The sequence below is a fragment of the Salvelinus sp. IW2-2015 genome, linkage group LG26 (genome assembly GCF_002910315.2).
Source record: "Salvelinus sp. IW2-2015 linkage group LG26, ASM291031v2, whole genome shotgun sequence".
In the NCBI taxonomy this organism is placed as follows: Eukaryota; Metazoa; Chordata; class Actinopteri; order Salmoniformes; family Salmonidae; genus Salvelinus; species Salvelinus sp. IW2-2015.
The window spans coordinates 21,020,416-21,044,879 of NC_036866.1; the positions used below are offsets into that span (position 1 = coordinate 21,020,416).

Consider the following 24,464-nt stretch of genomic DNA (forward strand, 5'->3'; position numbering starts at 1 on the left):
GACAAATAGAGTGATGAAGAGAGGAGAGAAGGACAGAGATAGAGAGATAGATAGAGGGAGAGATAGAGGGAGGGAGAGCCGCCAAATAGAGTGGCATGTGCAGCCACTAGAAAGAGCCAAGAGAATAATAACTAACAGCAGCTACAGAGTCCTGGCTGAGAGAAGGCTGCTGCTGCCAGTCCACTGTCACACAGAGAACAGCATTCTCACACGGTCTCAGAGAAGGTTTCACACACACACACATTGAAACACGCACACAACTCCATTTTAGCACAGTCCTATTCAATACTGAGCATTCCCACACTGAGCATGTACATGAACACATAAGCATGCGCACAAACGTACAATAAATGCAAGAGTACCCAGTCCTCCCATAAGATACCATTATCACACAAATACTGTATAGTGACACAGAGATTGATGGGGGGCAGTAGAAGAATATAAGTGTTGCACTTTACACACTCTCCTCTAAAACACACATAGGCACACACCAATACTCAATCTTCTTGAAGAGTCCCCTCCCTCCCTCCCTCCCTCCCTCCCTCCCTCTGGAATGTTCCGGCATGCACACAGTGCCATTGGAAGAGAAAATATAAACGCAACATGCAACAATTTTCTATAAGGAAATCAGTCAATTTAAATAAATTAATTAGGCCCTAATCTAAGGATTCCACATGGCTGGGCAGGGGTGCAGCCATGAGTGGTCCTGGGAAGGCATAGGCCCACCCACTTGGCAGCCAGGCCCACCCACTAGGGAGTCAGGCCCAGCCAATCAGAATGAGTTTTAAGGGCTTTATTACACACAGAAATACTCATCAGAAATGCTCACTAACAGGGATGTAAACAAATTTGTGCACAACATTTGAGCGAAATAAGATTTTTGTGTGTATGGAACATTTCTGGGATTTTTCTTTTCAGCTCAGGAAACATGGGACCAACACTTTACATGTTGCGTTGATATTTTTGTTCAGTGTAACTAAATAATGGACAGTTGCAATGGATGAAACCTGATGATGGTTTATTTAGTCTAAAATATGCATAGGAAAAAGAGACATGCGGCAGTATAAATATATATATGTTTAAATTGATATTCATATTTCTACCTGCAGCTGTTTGTAACATAAATATAATATTTTCTGCTGAGCTGTCCGTTGTAAACAAATGGATGTGTCAGCTGACTGCTGGATTAAGATGCTTCCCTAGCTCCAGTGGAAGTGTGTGTGTGTGTGTGTGTGTGTGTGCGTGCGCGTGCACGTGCGCGTGTGTGTGTGTGTGTGTGTGTGTGTGTGTGTGTGTGTGTGTGTGTGTGTGTGTGAACTTGGAGGGTGAGGGGAGACGCCATCACTCTAAACACAGATAAAAGAATGCCTGAAATCTGCTGAGAGCAGCCAAGCTGGGGAGATCAATGTGTGTGAATGTCTTAGTGTTCATGTGTGTGCGTGCCTGAATGCCTGTGTGCATATGTGCATGCACGTGCGTGCGTGTGAATTATAAATAGGCTACATCAATGTGCATTGTAGTATATTTGTCTCTTAACTAGTTGCACCATTGTGGGAACACAGCCATTTTGGATGGCTGTGTCCTATTACCAACCCTGTGAGATTGTGAGATAATGAATTGTGGACCTATACAGTATACTGAAGATGTACGTGATAGACACAGAAAGGGGAGGGAGGTTGATGGCTTACTGTTGCCCAGGCAACTCACACAAATAGCCAGGGCCTGATCCGGGTTATTGAAATGCATAGGCTTGCCTTAGCACCAATTATTAATATGTATGTGGAGCATCATCTATGACAAGCGCCAAATGTCAGGCTTCTGACAGGGATATATCAGAGGGCTGTGGATAAAGCCTATGAAGACGTCCCATTTAACCCCCATATATCCTACGTAGGGTTGCAAAGCTACCGGTAACTTCCCGCAATCTTCAGTAATTTAGGTAATTAACAGAAGTTCTATGGCAATCTATCGTAACAATGGTCATTTATACTTGAATAACTTCATATTTAGTATACATTTTTATATATCTGTGTCCATATTGTCCATGAGTTTCTAGTAGATAGACCATATGGTTCAAGAGAAAATAGCAGAATTAATGAAAAAGCATCTAATCAACAACGGCATTATTTTCAATTACCCCTGCAACTTGTTCAAATATTGACTTTTTTCTCAAATGGCAATAGTTTGGAGCCAAAATATTGACAACAAATACATATTGACATATTCAAATAAATAAGTGTGAAAAAAAAATAGAAGAAACCCTCATATTAAACACCAATGGTACCCACTAAGTTGATCATTTATATTTAAGATAATTTTGTACAGCTTTGTCATTCTATTTTTAATTTTTAAATCTTATTTAATTATTTCCTTTATTTTTAAAAAGTGTTATGGCCACACAGACGGCCAGATATAGTGTAATTACAGACACCGATGATAATCTGAAGTACCCAAAAGGGCCACTAGATGTCTTGTGATAGGTTACATAAAATCCTTGAAAAGATACCAGAATTCTTGTAGTTTACTGTTAAAACTTAAAAAATTCCAGTAATATACCCTCCCTTTGCAACCCTAGTCCTTAGCTGCCTGACTACTGGCATGGAGGGAAGGAGAGGGGCGAGAGAGGCTGCAGCTGAGCTGAGATGTGCCCTTGGGGAGACTCAGCTCATGTCAAAGATAGTAATAATCTATAGTGGTGCTTCATTCTCAATATGCCATATCATGCATGCATGGATGTATGTATGCATATACACTGAACAAAAATATAAACGTAACATGTAAAGTGTTGGTCCCATGTTAAAAAGATCCCAGAAATGTTCCCTACGCACAAAAAGCTTATTTCTCACAAATGTTGTGCACACATTTGTTTACATCCCTGTTAGTGAGAATTTCTCCTTTGCAAATATACTCCATCCACCTGACAGATGTGACATATCAAAAAGCTGATTAACCAGCACGATCATTACACAGGTGCACCTTGTGCTGGGGACAATAAAAGGCCATGTCTCACGTTTTGTGAGTGTGCAATTGGCATGCTGATTGCAGGAATGTCCACCAGAGCTGTTGCCAGAGAATTTAATGTTAATTTATCTACCATAAGCCACCTATACAATGTCATTTTAGAGAATTTGGCAGTATGTCCAACCAGCCTCACAACTGCAGTCCACGTGTAACCATGCCAGCCCAGGACCTCCACATCCAGCTTCGTCACCTACGTGATCATCTGAGACCAGCCAACCAGACAGATGATGAAACTGTGGGTTCGCACAACTGAAGAATTTCTGCACAAACTGTCAGAAACTGTCTCAGGGAAGGTCATCTGCGTGCTCATCGTCCTACCAGGGTCTTGACCTGACTGCAGGGATGAATCCCGGTTTCAACTGTACCGGGCAGATGGCAGACTGCATGTATGGCGTCGTGTGGGCGAGCGGTTTGCTGATGTCAACAATGTGGACAGAGTGCCCCATGGTGGCGGTGGGATTATGGTATGGGCAGGCATAAACTACAGACAACGAACATAATTGCATTTTATCTATGGCAGTTTGAATGCACAGAGACATCACCTCATGTTTCAGCATGATAATGCATGGCCTCATGTCACAATGATCTGTACACAATTCCTGGAAGCTGAACATTTCCCAGTTCTTCCACGGCCTGCATATTCACCAAACATGTCACCCATTGAGCATGTTTGGGATGCTCTGGATCAACGTGTACGACAGCGTGTTCCAGTTCCCACCAATATCCAGCAACTTCGCACAGCCATGGAAGAGGAGTGAGACAACATTTCACAGGCCACAATCAACAGCCTGATCAACTCTATGTGAAGGAGATGGGTCACACTGCATGAGGCAAATGGTGGCCACACCAGATACTGACTGGTTTTCTGATCCACGCCCCTTCCTGTTTTTAAGGTATCTGTGACCAACAGATGCATATCTGTATTCTTTGTAATGTGAAATCCATAGATTAGGGCCTAATGAATTCATTTCAATTGACTATATCCTTATATGAACTGTAACTCAGTAACATTTTTGAAATTGTTGCATGAGGACGTTTATATTTTTGTTCCGTGTATGTAGGGTGAGCTACCCTTGTTTCTAGGAAACCATACACAAAATGTATAATTTGACCAAATATTTAGGAAGTGGTCATCATTTAATGTAGTCTGTGAAGGAAGAAACCACATGGAAAAGGTGCACGTGGGGTCAAAATAAACAAATTAATGTATTGTGTAAGAGGTTTCATGATGCATGTATTTAAACCAAAGTGGATAATTTTAAGATTGTTACATCAGTTGGGGTCTCTATAAGCTTCAATATGATGTCCTAAAACTAGCATGAAAGTGCATCCTTGTAGCTGTGTGGGCTAATATAGTCAAAATGTTTGCCTTGGGGTAAATTGAGGTGGTGGAAATACTTCATTCAGTACAGAAATTTGTTTGCGGCTTAACTTACCCTGTCGCGTGACTCAACTTACCCATACCTGGGGTAAGTTGTGCCAAAAGACCTCTTTTGGTAAAGCTATGATTTCAAATGTAATGTTTAGATGAATTCTGATTATTCCAGGGATACACAACATCCTAAAATATGTAAATATCTTTGTTAGAAAGAATGCTATATTTCCCTTGACGGTGATGCTGAATGTAAAAAATGGCTCAATTTACCCCACTCTCCCCTATGTATTTTGCATGAATTCATGGTATATTATGAATGCATGTGCATACAGCTGCATGCATTCATTTGGGCTCCCGAGTGGCACAGAGGTCTACGGCACTGCATCTCAGCGCTAGAGGCGTCACTACAGACACCCTGGTTCAATTCCAGGCTGTATCACAACCGGCCGTGCTTGTGAATCCCATAGGGCAGCTCACAGTTGGCCCAGCGTCGCCCGGGTTTGGCCGGTGTAGGCCGTCATTGTAAATAAGAACTTGTTCTTAACTGACTTACCTAGTTAAATAAAGGTTCCATTTAACAATTACATGTTTTTATTTATGTATACTGTATGTGTCCATAAGCCAACTTGTACTGTATTTAGGACATGCATATTCCCCAAATGTATGCATCTTTAAAAAAGCATTCTATACTGTAAACTACACTACATGATCACAAGTATGTGGGACTTCCGGCGCCGACAGAGATGGCCACCTCGCTTCGCGTTCTTAGGAAACTATGCAGTATTTTGTTTTTTTATGTATTATTTCTTACCCCAGGAAATCTTAAGTTTTATTGTAGCTGGGGATTTTAACAAGGCTAATCTGAAAACAAGGCTCCCTAAATTGTATCAGCATATCTAATGCGCGACCTGGGCTGGCAAAACCCTGGATCATTGTTATTCTAACTTCCGCGATGCATACAAAGCCCTCCCTCGCCCTCCTTTCGGAAAATCTGACCACGACTCCATTTTGTTGCTCCCAGCCTATAGACAGAAACTAAAACAGGAAACGCCTGTGCTCAGGTCTGTTCAACGCTGGTCCGACCAATCGGATTCCACGCTTCAAGATTGCTTCGATCACGTGGACTGGGATATGTTCCGCATAGCGTCGGACAATAACATTGATGAATACGCTGATTCTGTGAGCGTGTTTATTAGAAAGTGCATCGGTGATGTCGTACCCACAGCGACTATTAAAACCTTCCCCAACCAGAAACTGTGGATTGATGGCAGCATTCGCGAGAAAAACAAGCTAAGCGTCAGTATAGAGACAAAGTAGAGTTGCAAGTCAACGGCTCAGACACGAGATGTATGTGGCAGGGTTTACAGTCAATCACGGACTACAAAAAGAAAACCAGCCCCGTCGCGGACCACGATGTCTTGCTCCCAGACAAACTAAACAACTTCTTTGCTCGCTTTGAGGACAATACAGTGCCGACACCGACACGGCCCGCTACCAAAACCTGCGGGCTCTTCTTCACTGCAGCCAACGTGAGTAAAACATTTAAACGTGTTAACCCTCGCAAGGCTGCCGGCCCAGACGGCATCCCTAGCCGCGTCCACAGAGCATGCACAGACCAGCTGGCTGGTGTGTTTACGGACATATTCAATCAATCCTTATCCCACATGCTTTAAGAGGGCCACCATTGTTCCTGTTCCCAAGAAAGCGAAGGTAACTGAGCTAAATGACTATCGCCCCGTAGCACTCACTTCCGTCATCATGAAGTGCTTTGAGAGACTAGTCAAGGACCATATCACCTCCACCCTACCTGACACCCTAGACCCACTCCAGTTTGCTTACCGCCCCAATAGATCCACAGACGACGCATTCACACTGCCCTAACCCATCTGGACAAGAGGAATACCTATGTAAGAATGCTGTTCATCGATTACTGCTCAGCATTTAACACCATAGTACCCTCCAAACTCGTCATTAAGCTCGAGACCCTGGGTCTCGACCCTGCCCTGTGCAACTGGGTCCTGGACTTCCTGACGGGCCGCCCCCAGGTGGTGAGGGTAGGAAACAACATCTCCACCCCGCTGATCCTCAACACTGGGGCCCCACAAGGGTGCGTTCTCAGCCCTCTCCTGTACTCCCMGTTCACCCATGACTGCGTGGCTATGCACGCCTCCAACTCAATCATCAAGTTTGCAGACGACACTACAGTGGTAGGCTTGATTACCAACAACGACGAGACGGCCTACAGGGAGGAGGTGAGGGCCCTCGGAGTGTGGTGTCAGGAAAATAACCTCTCACTCATTTCTGTATGGACCTTGCTTTGCGCCCGGGGGCATTGTCATGCTGAAACAGGACAGGGCCTTCCCCAAACTGTTGCCACAAAATTGTGAACACAGAATAGTCTAGAATGTCATTATATGCTGTAGCATTAAGATTTTCCTTCACTGGAACTAAGTGGCCTAGTTAGAACCATGAAAAACAGCCCCAGACCATTATTCCTCCTCCACCAACTTTACAGTTGGCACTATACATTGGGGCAGGTAGCGTTCTCCTGGCATCTGTCAAACCCAGATTCTGTCAGACTGCCAGATGGTGAAGCGTGATGGCATTGCGCATGGTGATCTTAGGCTTGTGTGCAGCTGCTCGGCCATGGAAAACTATTTCATTAAGCTCCCGACGAACAGTTATTGTGTCGACGTTGCTTCCAGAGGCAATTTGGAACTCGGTAGTGTGTATTGCAACTGAGGACAGATGGTTTTTACACGCTACGCACTTCAGCGGTCCTGTTCTGTGAGCTTGTGTGGCCTATCACTTCGCGGCTGAGCCCTTGTTGCTCCTAGACGTTTCCACTTCACAATAACAGCACTTACAGTTGACCGGGGCAGCTCTAGCAGGGCAGAAATTTGACGAACTGACTTGTTGGAAAAGTGGCATCCTATGGCGGCGCCACATTGAAAGACACTGAGCTCTTCAGTAAGGCCATTCTACTGCCAATGGAGATTGCATGGGTGTGTGCTCAATTTCATACACCTGTCAGCAATGGGTGTGGCTGAAATAGTCTAATCCACTAATTTGAAGGGGTGTCCACATACTTTTGTATATATAGTGTATAATAGCACGCTGTCTACAGCGGCATTAACAGAAAACACTGGGGAAAAATTGCTATTGACGCTATTATATTCTACTTATAGTAAATGTACAGCATGCTGTAAGTAAGCTATCAGTTAATCAGTGAATTACTAATAACAAATGTTAAATCCATATTATCAAAGGAGGAATGACTAAAAAGCCACAGATGTGATTGGTGAATGACATGGTGTTTAGCATCTAAGCCTTGCAGCATTGGAGCATTGGGACCCCTGCTACTACTAGCACTTCCTGTTCACCTAAGCATGCTTAACTCTACGGGCTGATCCCATGCAAACATCAGTTTAATTTCCCCCATAATATGGTTGACTGGAGGAATTAATACATCAAATACAGCAGGAGGAAACTCTCCACAGGGACTCCCAGTCTATTAGAATTTTGGCAGGCCACCGAGGAAATACACCCATCACCCAAGCAACAACATTGGATGCTTTGACAAATCTGCACTCCCAAAAAGAATACACATAATCAAATGGATAGCAGACGTTATACTGAAAGCTATAATGTTGAAATAACAATGGTATTACACTATTACTGAAAGAATAATAGTGTACAAATGGAAACAATCTGTTGGACACCAGCCATCTTCCAAAGCACCCCCATTTCTAACATGATTTCTATGGGAAATCTTGAATAACACCTACGCAATGGAAAAGTGTGCGACAATGATTTGTCCACTGGATTGGGTGGACAGTCACACCCAAGTGACGTGTGATGTTGATTTCCCATTGACGTATTAGGCAGCCAGGTGAAAGGACTCAGACTGGTTGGCATGAGGTGCTGGGTTTACTCATGGCGTTCATGAGACATGTCATCCTGAATGCACAGAGAACAGCTGTTGCCATCAAGCCCAGGCCCCAAGACATGGGACCTGCAATCTGGACTGTGTTTGTTGAATACAGTGCAGAGTATATCTAACTGAGGGTGAAACATACATTAAAAACCAAACCAACAACCCACACAAGCTGAAACTGTGCACAGTCTTACTCAAGACAATAACACATAGCCCAATACACTGATTCATAATGTGCAGTACCATTTGCTCAAACACTCTGCAAAACAAACAAGGAAGTAAAGGTTGTCCATTACATCGCTCTAATGGCATGAGGCTAGTTAGCATAGGTGATAATGTTATATATCCAGATGATCTACAGGCAAAGAGGCCTCTATACAGTATATCTCAATGTATAGGAGACAACTCTGTAATCAGCCCTTCGCTGTCCTGAGGAAAACTAGCATATATTTCAGTGTTCGTAGAAGTGTGACTTGCAGCACATTCTACTCCCTAAACCTGACATGGGGAAAACAATGAGCTCTGAATTTCAAGCATCATAATAAAAACAACTTGGGGATCTCGTCACAAACTGGTGGAGTTGAGATGCATATTGCAGAAGGACGCTTCCCACAGGTTAGAGCATGCCGTTTCAGATATCTGTGTGCATAATAACACATGCCAAGCTAGATAGAACAGTACTTGCCGAAGGAGAACTGAGTCATGTCAATATCTACAATACACAAGTCCAATACACATCAAAGGATGGAACTGTTACCTTTTGTTATTATTACTGGGGTACAATTTTTTTTTTTTTTTACTGATTTGCAGGCTGTTGGTTTAATGGTAGACTGCTGGCAAACCAACAGAAGACAACAGAAAGAAAAACATTTCTGCAACACAACTGCATATCCTAGTCACATGAAGCATTAAGTGTCCAAGACCAATTATTTTGGCATTACACTCAAACTATAGCCTACAGGTGGTAACATAATTGCAGTAAAGGTTTAACCTAATGCTTTGCAACTGACAAAACTCAGGCTGCAACGTTGGCACTACTATGCCCATCCCAGTCAAATGTGACAGGTTGACAAGAACAGCCTGCCAGACCAGCAAGCAGTGCGTGTCGGGCCTTGCACTCCTAGTGTGTACATTTTAACAAATGATAAAAAAGTGAAAATAAATATGTTTATAACAGTGGTAGTACAATGATAATACAAAGTAACTCCCTAAGCAGCAAACGAAAATGACACTTGGCAATGGCAACATTGTATCGCTGACATCTCTTTGTAGGCAACGAAAGTTCATGCCAGATGTAACATCATTACATGGTTGTCTTCCAATAGAGGATTTAAATAGTAACCTTTAAATAACACTTACCGGAACAGACATCTTGTGATGTGTTGTTAGAGTAGGCTATGCCTCTATTTGACTACAAAAAAAAATGTATAGGTTATTTAAGAAGCTGTAGGCTACTTTTTCAACAACAACAAAAAGCTATTTTCTTCAGGACGCCTTCGATGTCAGCCTTTATTCCATCTTTTTCCTTTAAAATGCATCTACGTCAGTGTCAGTTCTCCGTTCAGGTTGAGTTGGGAATAAATGTCAGGGATATGGTGGGATTTTCCAAGCTAGGAGCAGCCCACCAAATGCGGCGCAGTCCAGCTCATGAACGTCCAGAGCTCCCGTCTCCAACACACCGTAAACACTCTCCTCTTGTTCTTCTATGTCACACGTTTCGTTAATTTTCCCAATAATCCAATGTAAAATATAATTTTTTAAATCGCAACTTTGCGTTCAGTGTCAAACAGAATGAAAAAAAGATTGTCTCCAGTCTTGCGCCTGCTGCGTGTATCACTGCTGCTGCACGAAAGACCGCTGCGCTCTATACCGTTCTAATGAAACCGTCAAGTTTTGTTTAAAGGGATGGTCTCCCGTTTTCCACCATCAAAAAGAAGAGGCTGCAATAAGATTAAGGTTTTTGTCGTGATAAGGCCTGCCCTACCTTATCATGTTAAACTCATGCTCTCCTAAATAAATCTATTGAAATATATGCAGAATAATTTCTGAGCTCCCCAAGGTTGCCACTTAAAGGGAATGTCTACATTGTTGTCGGCTATCGTGGGTGAATTGTCCAATAGGCCTAGATACACTTATGGTCATGTATCCACATCTGAAGGTTAGGATGTTGTCAAATGTATTGCACCAATTAATGTGAAGTTTAATAACTGGAAAATATACCTATACAATAAAGTGGCCTAGGTTGAAGTGTAGGTTTCTTTTGAAGTGATTTTGGGACACCTTTTGCACAAATCACCTTATGCACTACTCTATGATCAGCCTCTCTCCAAATGCATAAATTAACACTGTGGACCATAAAAAGCACTTTCATGGTAGGAAATAAGTTGTGCTAAGAAACAATGACAGTGTACAGGCAACACCTCAGAGAAGGTTTTAGTAATCATGCATTGTAAGACTTTTTATGAAGATGTATGACCCCTTTAATTATCCGGACTAAATAACAGTCAGTTTGATGCATTGGGAGACATAACATTATAAGCCTTGTAATAAGACATAACGGCTCAAATATGCTGATAACAACTTATAAAGAAGTGTTACCAAAGCCTCTACCAGAGCTTTTAGTGTTTGGATAGCAGGGAGGGGAAGGCATCCGGACCATTTGCTCCTGCTGTTATTTGAGATTCTTGTGTCAGTGATTATAATTATCCTCCCAACGGTGTTGGCTTTTTAAAATCAACTTGAAACAATGGTATTTGGTGACAGACAGCTACACATGCCTGGAGGTGAAGACGTGAAATGTGTGTCAGATATATCAGGCATTCCTAGCGGCAAACTAAGGCTCACCCAACCACCTATATGTGGAAAACCACAGGGGGGCCTCTTTTAGAGGTTAAATTGGGATTTTGTAGGAGTTTAAGCCAGGGTCAGAGTGTGGGTAAAGATTTGTGTTTCAAGTTAATGTAAGTTTTGAGATGAGGGTTAAAGGTTACAGTTGCAGTTGGTTTTTCACACTATAATAAGACTTCCTTCCCTTGACAAAAGCACAGCAACTGTATATAATCTAAATCGTTATTTCCCAGCCAACTCTCTCTTCCATACTCCTTTAACCTGTTCTTTATCCATCCTCTTTGTCTTTCTTCCAATCTATTTTTACATCACGGTCAAGCACAGGTTGTGCAGATGAGAATAGTTCAACTACCACCTACATACAGGTGAGGTGAACAGTGGTCAAGTTAAACTGAGCATAAGAAACGGTGACAAAGTGAGTGAGTTTAAAAGGCATTTGCAGGGTAACAGCCATGGTGGAAGTGAGCACAGTGTAGGAAGGAGACAAGCTGGGAGAATTACTTGGGGCTCCCAAAGTCACTTAACCATCCAAGAGAAGAAACAGAAAATAAATAAGGGCAGGTGTATTTTAATAAAAATGAGGATGACTTGCTCTCCACAGCTCTGGAGAGTGCACTGGTCTCTCTCTCGGAGTGTGTGTGGGTGCGGGAGAAATTGAATAAAGATGAGGATGACTGCTCATCTGCTTAGTCTGTGAGAAAGAGAAAGGAGAGAGAGAGAGAGAGAAAGAAAGGAGAGAGGGAGAGAGAGGTGTGTGTAACAGCAGTGTAGAATAAATCATGCAGACCACTGCAGGCCTAGTTTCGGCTGTGGTGGGTGCTGGTGTTGGTGGAGGAGCCTGTACAGAAATGTCAAATCAAATTATATTCATCACATGCTTRGTAAACAGGTGTAGACTAAAAATGAAATGCTGACTTACGGGCCCTTCCCAACAATGCAGAGAGAGAAAATAGAGAAATAATAGAAAAGTAATAATACTGTAAATAAACAATGAGTAACAATAACTTGGCTATATACACAAGGTACCAGTTCCGAGTCGATGTGCAGGGGAATGAGGTAATTGAGGAAGATAATGMACGTACATATAACTAGGACTAAAGTGACTAGGCAACAGGATAGATAATAAACAGAGGCAGCAGCATATGTGATGAGTCAAAAAAGTTCAATGCAGATAGTCTGGGTAGCCATTTGGTTAACTATACTGAACAAAAATATATAACAGAACATGTAATTGTTGGCCCATGTTTCATGAGCTGAAATAAAAGATCCCAAAAAGCTCATTTCTCTCAGATTTGGTGCACACATTTCTTTACATACCTTTTAGTGAGCATTTCTCCCTTTCCAAGATAATCCAGCCATCTGACAGGTGTGGCATGTCCCAGAACCTCCACATTCGGCTTCTTCACCTGCGGGATCGTCTAAGACCAGCCACCTAGACAGCTGATGAAACTAAGGAGTATTTCTGTCTGTAATTAAGCACTTTTGTGGGGGGAAAATAATTCTGATTGCCTGGGCCTTGCTCCCAAGTGGGTGGACCTATGCCCTCCGAGGCCCACCCATAGCTGCACCCCTGCCCAGTCATGTGAACTCCATAGATTAGGTCGTAATGAATTTATTCCAATTGACTGGTTTCCTTATATAAACTGTAACTCAGTAAAGTCGTTGAAATTGTTGCATGTTGCGTTTATATTTTGCTAACTATTTAGCAGTCTTATGGCTTGTGGGTAGAAGCTGCTCAGGGTCCTCTTGGTTCCAGGCTTGCAACAAAATCAAATCAAATCTTAATGGTCACATACACGTGTTTAGCAGATGTTATTGCGTGTGTATCGAAATGCTTGGCATCGGTACCACTTGCCGTACGGTAGCAGAGAGAACAGTCTATGATTTGGGTGGCTGTAGTCTTTTACAATTTGTAGGGCCTTCCTCTGGGCCGTACGCACTACCCTCTGTAGCGCCTTGCGGTTGGAGGCCAAGCCATACCAAGTTGCCATACCAAGTCAAGATGCTCTCAATGGTACAGCAGTAGAACTTTTTGAGGATCTCAGGGCCCATGCCAAATCTTTTCAGCCTCCTGAGGGGGAAGAGGCCCTATTCATGACTGTGTTTGTGTGTGTGGACCATGATCGATCCTTAGGGATGTGGACAGCGAGGAACTTGAAGCTCTCAACCTGCCCCGTCAATGTGAAATGTGCCAGTGATGAAGCAGAAATGTAATGCAGGAAGCACATACGCACTGGGGAGCCTGCTGCCTGCCTCCTACATCGGCCTATATAGCCTATAGGACAGAATAACCTCCATCCAAATATGCAACTGTTTGTGTACTGTACGTGAGTGTGTTTCTGCATGTCTCTGCAGGCTTTTCATGTGTCAGAGAGAATCCCTGCTGAAGGGAGAGTACAGTACACAGGATCTCTTTATCTAAACCGGCTGATATAAAATATAGAGTAAGCTTTCGTCTGGTTACATGAAGCAAAATTAGAACAAACAAAGGTACTGAGTGAGTGAGTACCCATGGGGATGCAGGGTGGATCCCTATAACTATGTAATGTAAACAAGTCAATTCCCCTCTTATGAAGGATGCACAGGCTTCTCCTCCTTTCCCCTCCAACCACTCAGGCATAAAACACAGAAGTAGTGAGTGGAGGGGGCCTGGATACAGAGGAAATGAGGTTGAGAGATACTGTGTGAGTGGTGGAGTCCTCTGACCTCCTTATTTAAGGCATAGCAGAGTGGGTAAGACGGGAGGCATGGGGGATGGGGTTAGGGGTGTAGGACTTAGGGGGGTGAGGGAGAGGGCAGCAGTTGCATTAGGGGAAGAGGGGACAGGGAGGAACAGGTTATGGTGTAATTGTAGTGTTTCTGGAGACAGTTGTCTGGAGAAGGGAAAGCCTTGGAAGGTGGAAGAGGAAGGCTGGAATATAAGGCCTTGGGGAGGTCAGGGGTACAAATGAGCAAAACAATACCATCTGTACGAAAACAACCATTTCAAACCAAATAACGTGCTTTATTCAATGTTATACAGTTGACACAGTACAGTACCAGGATAACAACATCACACAAGTCCAAATTCTGACATAATAACACGAGACGTTATTATTCAGACACACTTGAAGCCCATTCATTTAACAACCTGTAACTAAAAATAAAGTCCCTGAATTAGCCTGTCTGTGTGAGTGTCTGTTACTGAACAACCATAAAATTACCTTGTAATAGGAGCCGTGTCATTACGTTGGGAGAACAGTAGCACACGTTGAGGAAACGCTCAGTGATCCTCTCCCCTCTTAGCTCAGGTTTAAGAAGCAGCTAAGCTGACATGTTGATAAAACATAGATCTTTCATCGTGCATCATGTCAGAAACTGTGATAGTTATTGGAATAACTAAGGTACATCAGAGAGTGAGACAAATCTTCTCCTCAGATTAGCTGGAATTTATCCAGAGAAGCGCAGTCCGCACAACAGGGAGGTGAAATGCAATCAACTTTAACTCTTCCAATGAACAGCACACCAAACCGAATCACTGCAGGAGGTGTAGAGGGATGGCACAAATATCTGAACAGTGTGTGGATTCTTCCTCTTTCCCGCTCTCCTCCTCCCTTTCAAGTCAATGCCAATAACGACTGATTCAGAGTTCAGGGTGTGGAATCATGACTGTGCTGCTCATTCTCCTCTTCTCACTCCTGGAATGKTTTCCTTTTTTTCCTTCATCCTGGTGATGATGATGACAAATGTTTAGTACTGAAAAACCCACACAGCCATGTGCTGTGGTAAGCAGGTTAACACTGCCACCACACCTCTCGTAGAGGTAGGAAGACACAGTCAGGGGTCTGAGTCTAGGTGATTCGGGTCACACGCAGGTCCAGGAACAGATGGAGGTGTAATGAGAGCGCTGTGTGTAGATTGGGAATGTGAAGTCTGACGCAGGTCCAAAAACAGCAGGTAGCAGGTACTGTTGGCCATTCCAAACACATGGGCAGTCCAGAGGCCAAGTACTGGGAAGAGAAATCATGGGAGGGAACTGGGCAGGCATGTTGAGAGTGGTGCGCGCGCATGTGTCACAATTGTTAGTGTACCTCCTCCATTATTCCTTGTCATCGCTTCATGATGTTGCTGAGACGTACTTTCTTTTCCTGCTCAAACTGCCGGTGGTCAACTCTCTGCAGGAAATTCTTTTTCTCCACATATCTAAAAACCAACAAACACAGAAAATAGAATTACTAACACACACATAAACATCCAGCAGGAGATATTACAAAGCAGGCACGCAAACACACTGCTCCTATAGAACAGCCGTTCTGGGACAAGCATGTTACGCAAGGTCCTGGCTCATTGTTATAGTGAACACCTGATAGCATGTTAGCACTAAGTGCACACACAAAAGTAAATTAGTTGATTGACAACTCTCTGGCTTATTACAAGCATCTTCGTCACACAAATGCAAATTTAGTTATCAATACCTCAGCTATTCAAGTGTCAACTACAACAGTCAACTACAACAGTCAACTACAACAGTTGACACTTGAATAGCTGAGGTATTGATAACTAAATCTGCATTTGTGTGATGAAGATGAGTGTAATGAATCCCTAGGTGGTAAGACAGAGGGGCTGTAGGTGTCCCCAATGGCTGTTTAACCCTTCTTACCCAGCAGGAGCTAGGAAAGTAGCTCTTCCCATATTGTTTTCCTTTTCCTTCTCTCTCTAAGCACTGCCTCTGCCTAGCACACTAGGATCCATATCTCTACACACAAGGGACAGTTTGAATGAAATACACCACTGTACCCACAGTTATCCTCTAAACCCAAACCCGTTCCCAGAGATAGGAAGAAGCCAGCTCCCTCACGGCTCACACCCACCACTGGTTGTTCTCTGGCCCTAGATCAGAGAGAGGGAGGCCTCATCACTGGCCCCCCAGTCTGTGTGTGACCCCCGTGGGAGAGCCGGCCCAGGGCGTAGCCTGACTATGGGGCTGTCTGGAGCTCCGAGAACAGCTCTGCGGCCTCCCAGTGTGGCCCAGTGGACCGCCTACTGCAGTCTCTTGCCCAGGACCCTGGCCTCCGAACCCTGTAGACTGACTCCCTCCACACAACCACATCCCTCCCAAAGAGATGGAAAAACACAGGAGAAATTGAGGTACTCGGAGAAAGCAGCAATTTAGCTGTCGGACGGGTTGTATTTCTGAACCTTCTAAACTACGGTCTTTAATTCATCTCACCACTGTCTAGAGAGGCTGAATATAGAGTGAGACGGTCTCCTCTCTCATATCTTATACTGTAACACAGACACAGTGGTGGGTAGTGTGACATCTCTGCCTGCATGGTTATGAGCCTCCTCTACTCTCAGCAGGCAGTGACGGAGTTAATCATCCCAATGTTACTAGGGCTACTCTTAGCAACGGGCAATGATGTCATGCTAGATTAGCATCCCCAGGGGAGTATGAACCCCCCAAGTGCCTGGCTCTAGTGTAGACAAAAACATGGGATTGGAGAAATGAGAGAGCTAGCTCCCACCTCACACTGAGGAGCGCTGGGTAGCCATGGAGACAGTTGCAGGCTGGGTAATTATAATGACTGGGTAATTATGATACCCCCAAGACATGCTAACCTCCCCTGCTATTAGTAATGGTGAGAGGTTAGCATGTCTTGGAAGTATGATCTTTGACCCTCTGTAACTTTCTCACTCATCATTATTAACAATTCATTCATAATTATCCGTAATCATGGTAGCATCCACATTAAATTAATGTAGAAGTGTTTAGGAACATATAATATTCTTATTTATTATATAAAGTGAAAATACATTATTTACCATTCATTATTATTGGGCACAAAATAATCTGAAACAACCAAAATGAACTGCAAATGCATCCATCAAGTTTGTAGTGTGACAAACTTAATGTAATCTTTGCGTGCTAAGAATATGGGACAAAATACTAAACTTGACTACTTTATTTATAAAAATCTTTAATCATTTTGACCCCTAGCTTTTTAAGAGAAAAAAAGTATTACTTGTTAAAATAAATCTCTTTCTCTGAACAATTGTATTAGTATAAAATAATATACACTGAGTGTACAAAACACTAGGAACACCTTCCTAATATTGAGTTGCACCTCCTTTTGCCCTCAGAACAGTCTCAATTCGTCGGGGCATGGACTCTACAAGGTGTCGAAAGCYTTCCACAGGGATGCTGGCACATGTTGACTCCAATGCTTCCCACAGTTGTGTRAAGATGGCTGGATGTCCTTTAGGTGGTGGACCATTCTTGATACACACGGGAAACTAATGTGAGTGAAAAACACAGCAGCGCTGAAGTTCTTGACACACTCAAACCAGTGAGCCTGGAACCTACTACCATTCCCTGTTCAAAGGCACTTAAATGGTTTGTATCGCCAATTCACCTTCTGAATGGCACATATACATAATCCATGTCTCAAGGCTTAAAAATCCTTCTTTAACCTGTCTCCTCCCCTTCACCTACACCAATTTAAGTTGATTTAACAGTAGACATCAATAAGGGATCACAGCTTTCACCTGGTCAGTCTATGTCATGTTCCGAATGTTTTCTACACTCAGTGTAATTTCCCTTTTTTTTTGCATACAATATAGCTCTGTATTTGAATTATTTATTTTATACAATCATTATTGCTCATCTTTATCAACGATGTCAATCATTTCAGACCCCACTGTATATCACCTGACACCTCACAGTCACCACTCAGCAAAATATGGAGACCCTGTTGATGATGTCATGACTTCCCCGTTGGCCTATCTGACAGAATTAGGTCATCTGATTCTGCGCCCATTCTTCCCACCCAATCTACATATGACCACTTTGTTATAATTTGGCATCTTCCATTTCTCCGTCATATGTTCTCCACAAAGCAGGTCACCTTCCTATGGGTGAACACTTGAACTTGGCCTAAATGTGTCAAACGCCTCAAGGTTACTTCAGTTTACAGTGGTAAATGAGACAAGACATATAGCGTAGTTGTTGTCTACACACATGACTTTTGAGTGCAACACTCCAGAGTTCCCCTCAGGTCTCACTGTCAGTAATGTCGGGCACTGATGTTAGGCCATGTCTGGCTCGTAGTCAGCGTTCCAATTCATTCCAAAGGTGTTCGATAGAGTTAAGGTCAGGGCTCTGTYKAGGCCAGTCACGTTCTTCCACACCGATCTCAACAAACCATTTCTGTATGGACCTAGCTTTGTGCACGGGGGCATTGTCATGCTGAAACAGGAAAGGGCCTTCCCCAAACTGTTGCCACAAAGTTGGAAGCACAGAATAGTCTAGAATGTCATTGCATTAAGATTTCCCTTCACTGGAACTAAGGGGCCTAGCCCAAACCATGAAAAACAGCCCCAGACCATTATTCCTTCCTTAACCACCTCCCACATACTTTTGGTCATGTTTTTATTTGTATTTTTATTTTATTTAACTATGCAAGTCAGTTAAGAACAAATTCTTATTTACAATGACAGCCTACCCATGCCAAACCCGGACGACGCTGGGCCAATTGTGTGCCGCCCTATGGGACTCCCGAATAACGGCTGGATGTTATATAGGCTGGATGGAGTGTATCTGTTCATATCCAAGGTGGGCAGTGAATATGTACCACTTTAGTGTACAGTAGGTGTCTACCAATAGTCCTGTGGTTGGCTGCCCTGAAACACTCACATGTACAGCAAACACTCACTGCGTACAAAAGGAACATAGGGCAAACGCTTCTGTGTATGTGAGTGGTTTCAATAATGTGTCCAAAAAAAGATTTACAACCTGCTCTAGACTGTGTTTTGCCATCTCTGCTCATTAGCTTTCCTGTGACGCAGGAGGAGAAGGGACCAGCAGCCAGGCTGCACGGCTCATCAGTCAGACAAAGATGAGGATGGAGATAAGAGGGGGAGAGAAAGATGGAGGGGGGGCTGTTAAATGATTCATCTGTTCAACAGTAACCTTTTGGAAAGAATATTGCTACTGCAGGGCCTCTGACAGCAGAGGGGAAATCCTGCCTGTGCTGGGAGAGGAAAGGGAGATGGACGCCAGTGGAAGTCATGGGTGTCAGGTGCTGCTGGTATTCTGAGCAGGCATGCAGACAGACTGCTTCATAGCTACAGGTCAGGTAGGGGGATAAGGCTGGACTGCTGCAGAGCTCAGTCAGGAACAACCTGCCTATCATCACAAAGGACTTGTCTATCAGAGATGATCTTTCTGTCTATCCAGAGTCCAACCTGCTAGTGACTACTGTAGATAGATAGAGGCCACTGGTATCAAAGATAGACGTGTGCAGTTGCTCAGGATTAGTAGTAGATAGGATATGGGTCCAGTCCACCAGGATAAGGCTGGTGGGTAGAGGCAGAATACTTTTTAACTGATCTATCAGTTTCCCTGCCTCTCTATGGTGGAGTGGTGTTGCAGAACACTATATGGCTTCGCTGGTACTATTAGAGAGAGACTCACCCTTCTTTGCCTCGGTTGTGGATGGCCAGCTCGTCCCCGATGCCCTCCTCATCTTTGAAGGCGTCCCAGTCCATCTTGGACTTCTCCAACGTGCTCATCTTCTGTTTCTTCCCCCCGAGGCGGTTCAGGATGCTACCCATCCCTGCAGGCCTCTTCACACTGAGGAGGACACATATGGACATTACACACTGACAGAGAATACAGACACAGGGCTGATGAAGCTGGCAATTTTCGCCCAGCCTCTTGTTCAGAAAATGGGAGAGAAAAGGGATGATGGAAGTTTCAAGGGAGAGAAATAAATGAAATCACCACAAGCTCTAATGCTCACAATGAAGATAATGGAATAATGGGGCAAGGGAGTGAATGAGCAGAGAGAGATGAGAAAAAAGGAATTGGGGCAGTAGGGAGGAAATAGGGATAGATTTCAGATTATAAAACCTAACAAAATAAAATTGCAGTTATTCTTCTAGCAGAGTATTTCAGCCCATCAGCTTGTTTCTTTGTGCAGCTGTTTGAACAAAGACATCAGTCCATTTTGAATCAGAAGAAAGTCATCCTGACACTGAGGTTTCGCTTGGCTGCAGTAATGAAATGTTAAACGATGTGTGCTTAGAAATAGCTGAAGACATTAGACTGGCTCTGCTCTCTCTCCACCATAAGGGAGCCTAGCGGGAGGAAGAGGGCCATCAGACATTGGAGGGGGGACTAGAGGGTGTCAAGGGTCCAAGAATTAGCACTTTCACACTCAGGTGAGTCATAGTACAGGTCCCTTCAAGAGGAACAGACTCAAAATGTTTCATTATTGCTTTCCTCTCTGTGTGTGCATCTGTGTGTGCGTGTGTGTGTGTGTGTGTGTGTGTGTGTGTGTGTGTGTGTGTGTGTGTGTGTGTGTGTGTGTGTGTGTGTGTGTGTGTGTGAGTAAAGACAGGGTGTGTTTAACAAGGGCGTCTCCTATCTCAAGGTTTTTGTGGATCACCAGGAAAGGGAAGTGACACTGAAACGAAGGTCAAGAAAAGATGACATGGCAGCCCACACCGTTCCACACGCACCCATGCACACACACACACACTCACACGAACAGCCTCCCGCTCTGAACATGTTGATAACAACCCTGTTAATATAGAGTTCCAGCTCATTGGAAGTGTGTTGCAACAAGCTGCTCGTAATGTAATCGGCCGTAACAGGCTGCTATAAGATGACAAGGCAACGTGAGGACCAACACACACTGGAAAACACATACTAATCAATCCAGCTGGAGGTAGGGCCAACGACAAGCCTGTATCACTAACACACACTCCAATAGTGTCAGTATATTGGGATTTAAAGGGCGGTGGTGAATTTACAGGTACAGAGAAAAGGAGGAATGAGAGGAAAAAGAGAAATTTCTCTAATCCACACACAGGCAGATACTTCTCTCTCTTTCCATAAAAAGGGTAAGGATTATTTGAAGAGAAGCAAGGCTAAAGTCTGCCTGACAGAATGCATTTGCCATCTGTGTCGGCGCTGTCAGCATCGTTCAGAGAGAGGAGCACGGCGTGCAACAGAAACGCGAGGGGGAATTGGACTTTTCTTCTACAATGTTTTGTTTGTCTGTCTTGCTGTGATTCCCTTCAGGAACAGATCCATTTCCTCCAGAATAGCAGAACGCCACACATACACGTCTTATCCTACCAACACGCAACACACCCAAACTCCCCTCCACAATACACACTCCCTTAGTAATGTACTCACACACACATATTGCCACACACAGACACACACCTGCTGACTGAACATGTCACATAAGCCCATGATTACAGACATCTTTCTGCCAGCTGTGTCCACTGAGCACTGTTCCCACAGCAGCCTAACATTGGCCAGACTAAACATCCAAACAGCCTAGTAGCCTACACATGCATGCAGCCATGCACATGTACGTAGACACACATAAGTGCATGCATGCACATGCGCTCACACACATACAGATGTAAGATCTTAATTTGACCTATATTGTCACAGCAAAACAATCCTGCAGCAACAGGATTAATCTGCAATGTTGCTTGATAGGTAGTTAGGCTATTAGCTGGCCAATAGTAAGCTATATGAAAAGTGCAATACTGTTCATTTAACTGTGTGTTAGTGTGGGTTTTCCTGCGGTGCAGGAAAATTTGCASCAACAAAAGGGTGATCAAATTAAGATCCTACATTTGTACTTGGCACACATGGACGGAACCACGCACACCTACATATGCACACATCGTTCTATACCTACAAAAACAATAATATCCATTTAGAACACAGTGTACGTTGAGGAAAATTACATGGAGTTAAACAACACAAACAGCTAAATGAATTAAGGTCACAGATCTAATATTGTTTTTCTTTTTGCTCCGATCCAATCCTGGCTCAGCTCCCAAGACAGGCACTGCCAGTGTCCCAATAACTGCACTGCATCATTGGCCTCTGCTAAACACTGGGCTGCTGCTGCCCAGTCATGTGCAAGCAGCCAGCCTCGATGCAGCAAATTGAGCCTCAGCCTCTACAGCAGACTGCTAAAGCACATAGAGGTCAATAGAGGTCAGATACACTACACTACTCCAGTGTTGAGATTTCAACATCTGTGTGATTGTGTCAAGGTTTGTGAGCCTCATTTGGGATGGAGAGAGTTATGGAGAAGGATGGAGAGTGAAGGGAAGGKGGGAGAAAGGCAGAGGGATACAGAGCAGTGAAGCAGTTCCTTAGTGAAGAGGCAGGGTAAACCGTGCAGCAATAGGTATACCTGCTCACAAACACACACGACTGTAATCCAGGCTCCAAACTGCTGTGACAGGGGATAAATAGACAATCAGGGCTCAACTGATAGTCATTCCAGCCTGTCCCCGTCCCTGTGTGGTGGGCTGGGGAGGGTCTGGGCAGTGTGCCAGGCTGCAGCACTTAGCTCTCTATGAGCCTGGAGAGAATGTTAAATGCATGTACAAGGTTACAGCACAACCCTCCAGCAGAGAGATAACCCACTGCCCAGGCTGCACGACCTGTTCTAGGAACATACACAAATGGATACATGAACACACACACACGTGTGGTCTGGCTGATAGGAGGCCGGCAGTAATCACAGTCCAGTTTTGAAGACTGGTGTCTCCCATGACCAGTGCTCCTCTCTATAGCGGTCTCACACACGGACCACTGATAACAGAAGAGAATGAAGACAGTACATACACTACACATTCAAAATGGGCATGATGACAGACACGCACACGCACACACACACACACACACACACACACACACACACACACCTCTGCAACCTTAGTGGAGGAAGGAGGAGAAGAGAAAAAAGGTGAAGGGAGGAGCGGGGTGCTAAGAGCCCCTGCAAACAGACAGAAGGACTGTCATGGCCATCTCACTGAAAACCTCTCTCTCTGTCAGGAAACAGCTGTCATAAAGGCTCCTTACAACAAACTCGCTCTCTATTCTTCTACTGTTGCCTCAAAAGGAAATACATTCCTCACCCCGGCCTCCCCACCACATTACATTGTGCTGCACAAGGAATGTGTCCCCTTCACAGGGAGGGCTGCCAAAGTGGGACTGACCCCAAGCTTTACCCATAATAACAAACAAATGGACCACTAAGATGGATTCTTGATGTACTGTCAACAATGGGTTCTGATAGTTAGTTAGTCGAACGGCTGCTATGCTCTGTTACACTACAGACCAGGTCAAATCCTTTTCTCTGTGGACCTCAACCTTCCCTTCTCTGTCCCGTTAGTGCCCCGTCTCTGTCCCATCTGTCTTATATGTACTGTGAGGTCTGTCTGACCAAGATATATCAGGGTATAAACATGGAGGAATTTCACTTTAAAATCGGCAACATTATATTCCAATTGGTTGGACTCTGTGTGTGCATGCGTTGGCTACATGGAGAAGCATGGCTAGAGTCCAACCAAATGGAATATAACATTGCGGATAAAGTTCGGAATGACACAATTTCATGTGTACAACATCCAAAACCTGTATGACTATACTGAGAGCCTTTCTAAAAGGACGTACAGCGCCTTCAGAAAGTATTCACACCACTTGACTTTTTCACATTTTGTTGTGTTACAGCTTGAATTAAAAACMGTATTACATTCAGATTTGTTTGTGTGACTGTGTCACTGGCTTACACACAATACCGCATGATGTCAAAGTGGAATTATGTTTATTTTTCACAAATCAATAAAAAAAAAAAATCTGAAATGTCTTGAGTCAATAAGTATTCAACTCCTTTGTCATCGCAAGCCTAAATAAGTTCAGGAGTAGAAATTTGCTTAAAAAGTCACATAAGTTGCATGGACTCACTCTGTGTGCAATAATAGTGTTTAACATGATTTTTGAATGACTACCTCATCTCTGTACCCCACACATATTATCTGTAAAGTCCCTCAGTCGAGCAGTGAATTTCAAACACGGATTCAACCACAAAGACCAGGGAGGTTTTCTAATGGCTCGCAAAAAAGGGAACTTATTGGTAGATGGGTCAAATAAAATAAAAAGCAGACATTGAATATCCCTTTGGGCATGGTGAAGTTATTAAACCCAATTTTGGCTGATGTATCAATATAACCAGTCACTACAAAGATAAAGGTGTCCTTCCTAACTCAATTGTCAAAGAGGAAGAAAACTGCTCAGGGATTTCACCATGGGGCTAATGATGACTTTAAAACAGTTCCAGAGTTTAATGGTTGTGGTAGGAGAAAACTGAGGACGGAGCAACAAAATGTACACATGACCAAAAGTATGTGAACACCTGCTAGTCAAACATCTTATTCGAAAATCATGGGCATTAATATGGAGTCGGTCCCCCCTTTGCTGCT

The 24,464-nt window shown here is 43.7% G+C and overlaps 2 protein-coding genes across 4 annotated transcripts in view; both read right to left on the bottom strand.

Annotated features, from left to right (window-relative positions):
- Positions 1–10,204, bottom strand: part of bcar1 (BCAR1 scaffold protein, Cas family member) — a 116,591-nt gene extending 106,387 nt beyond the window's left edge. For both annotated transcript variants that reach the window (XM_023971222.2, XM_070435187.1), the window contains exon 1: positions 9,693–10,204. In XM_023971222.2, the coding sequence (XP_023826990.1) occupies positions 9,693–9,704 (12 nt within the window). In that variant the 5' untranslated portion in view covers positions 9,705–10,204. The remainder of the gene's footprint in view (positions 1–9,692) is intronic.
- Positions 10,205–14,745: 4,541 nt separating this feature from the next.
- Positions 14,746–24,464, bottom strand: part of cfdp1 (craniofacial development protein 1) — a 59,960-nt gene continuing 50,241 nt past the window's right edge. For both annotated transcript variants that reach the window (XM_023970929.2, XM_023970928.2), the window contains 2 exons: positions 19,633–19,791; positions 14,746–15,362 (listed from right to left, as the gene is read on the bottom strand). In XM_023970929.2, coding sequence (XP_023826697.1) covers positions 15,269–15,362; positions 19,633–19,791 — 253 coding nt within the window. In that variant the 3' untranslated portion in view covers positions 14,746–15,268. The remainder of the gene's footprint in view (positions 15,363–19,632; positions 19,792–24,464) is intronic.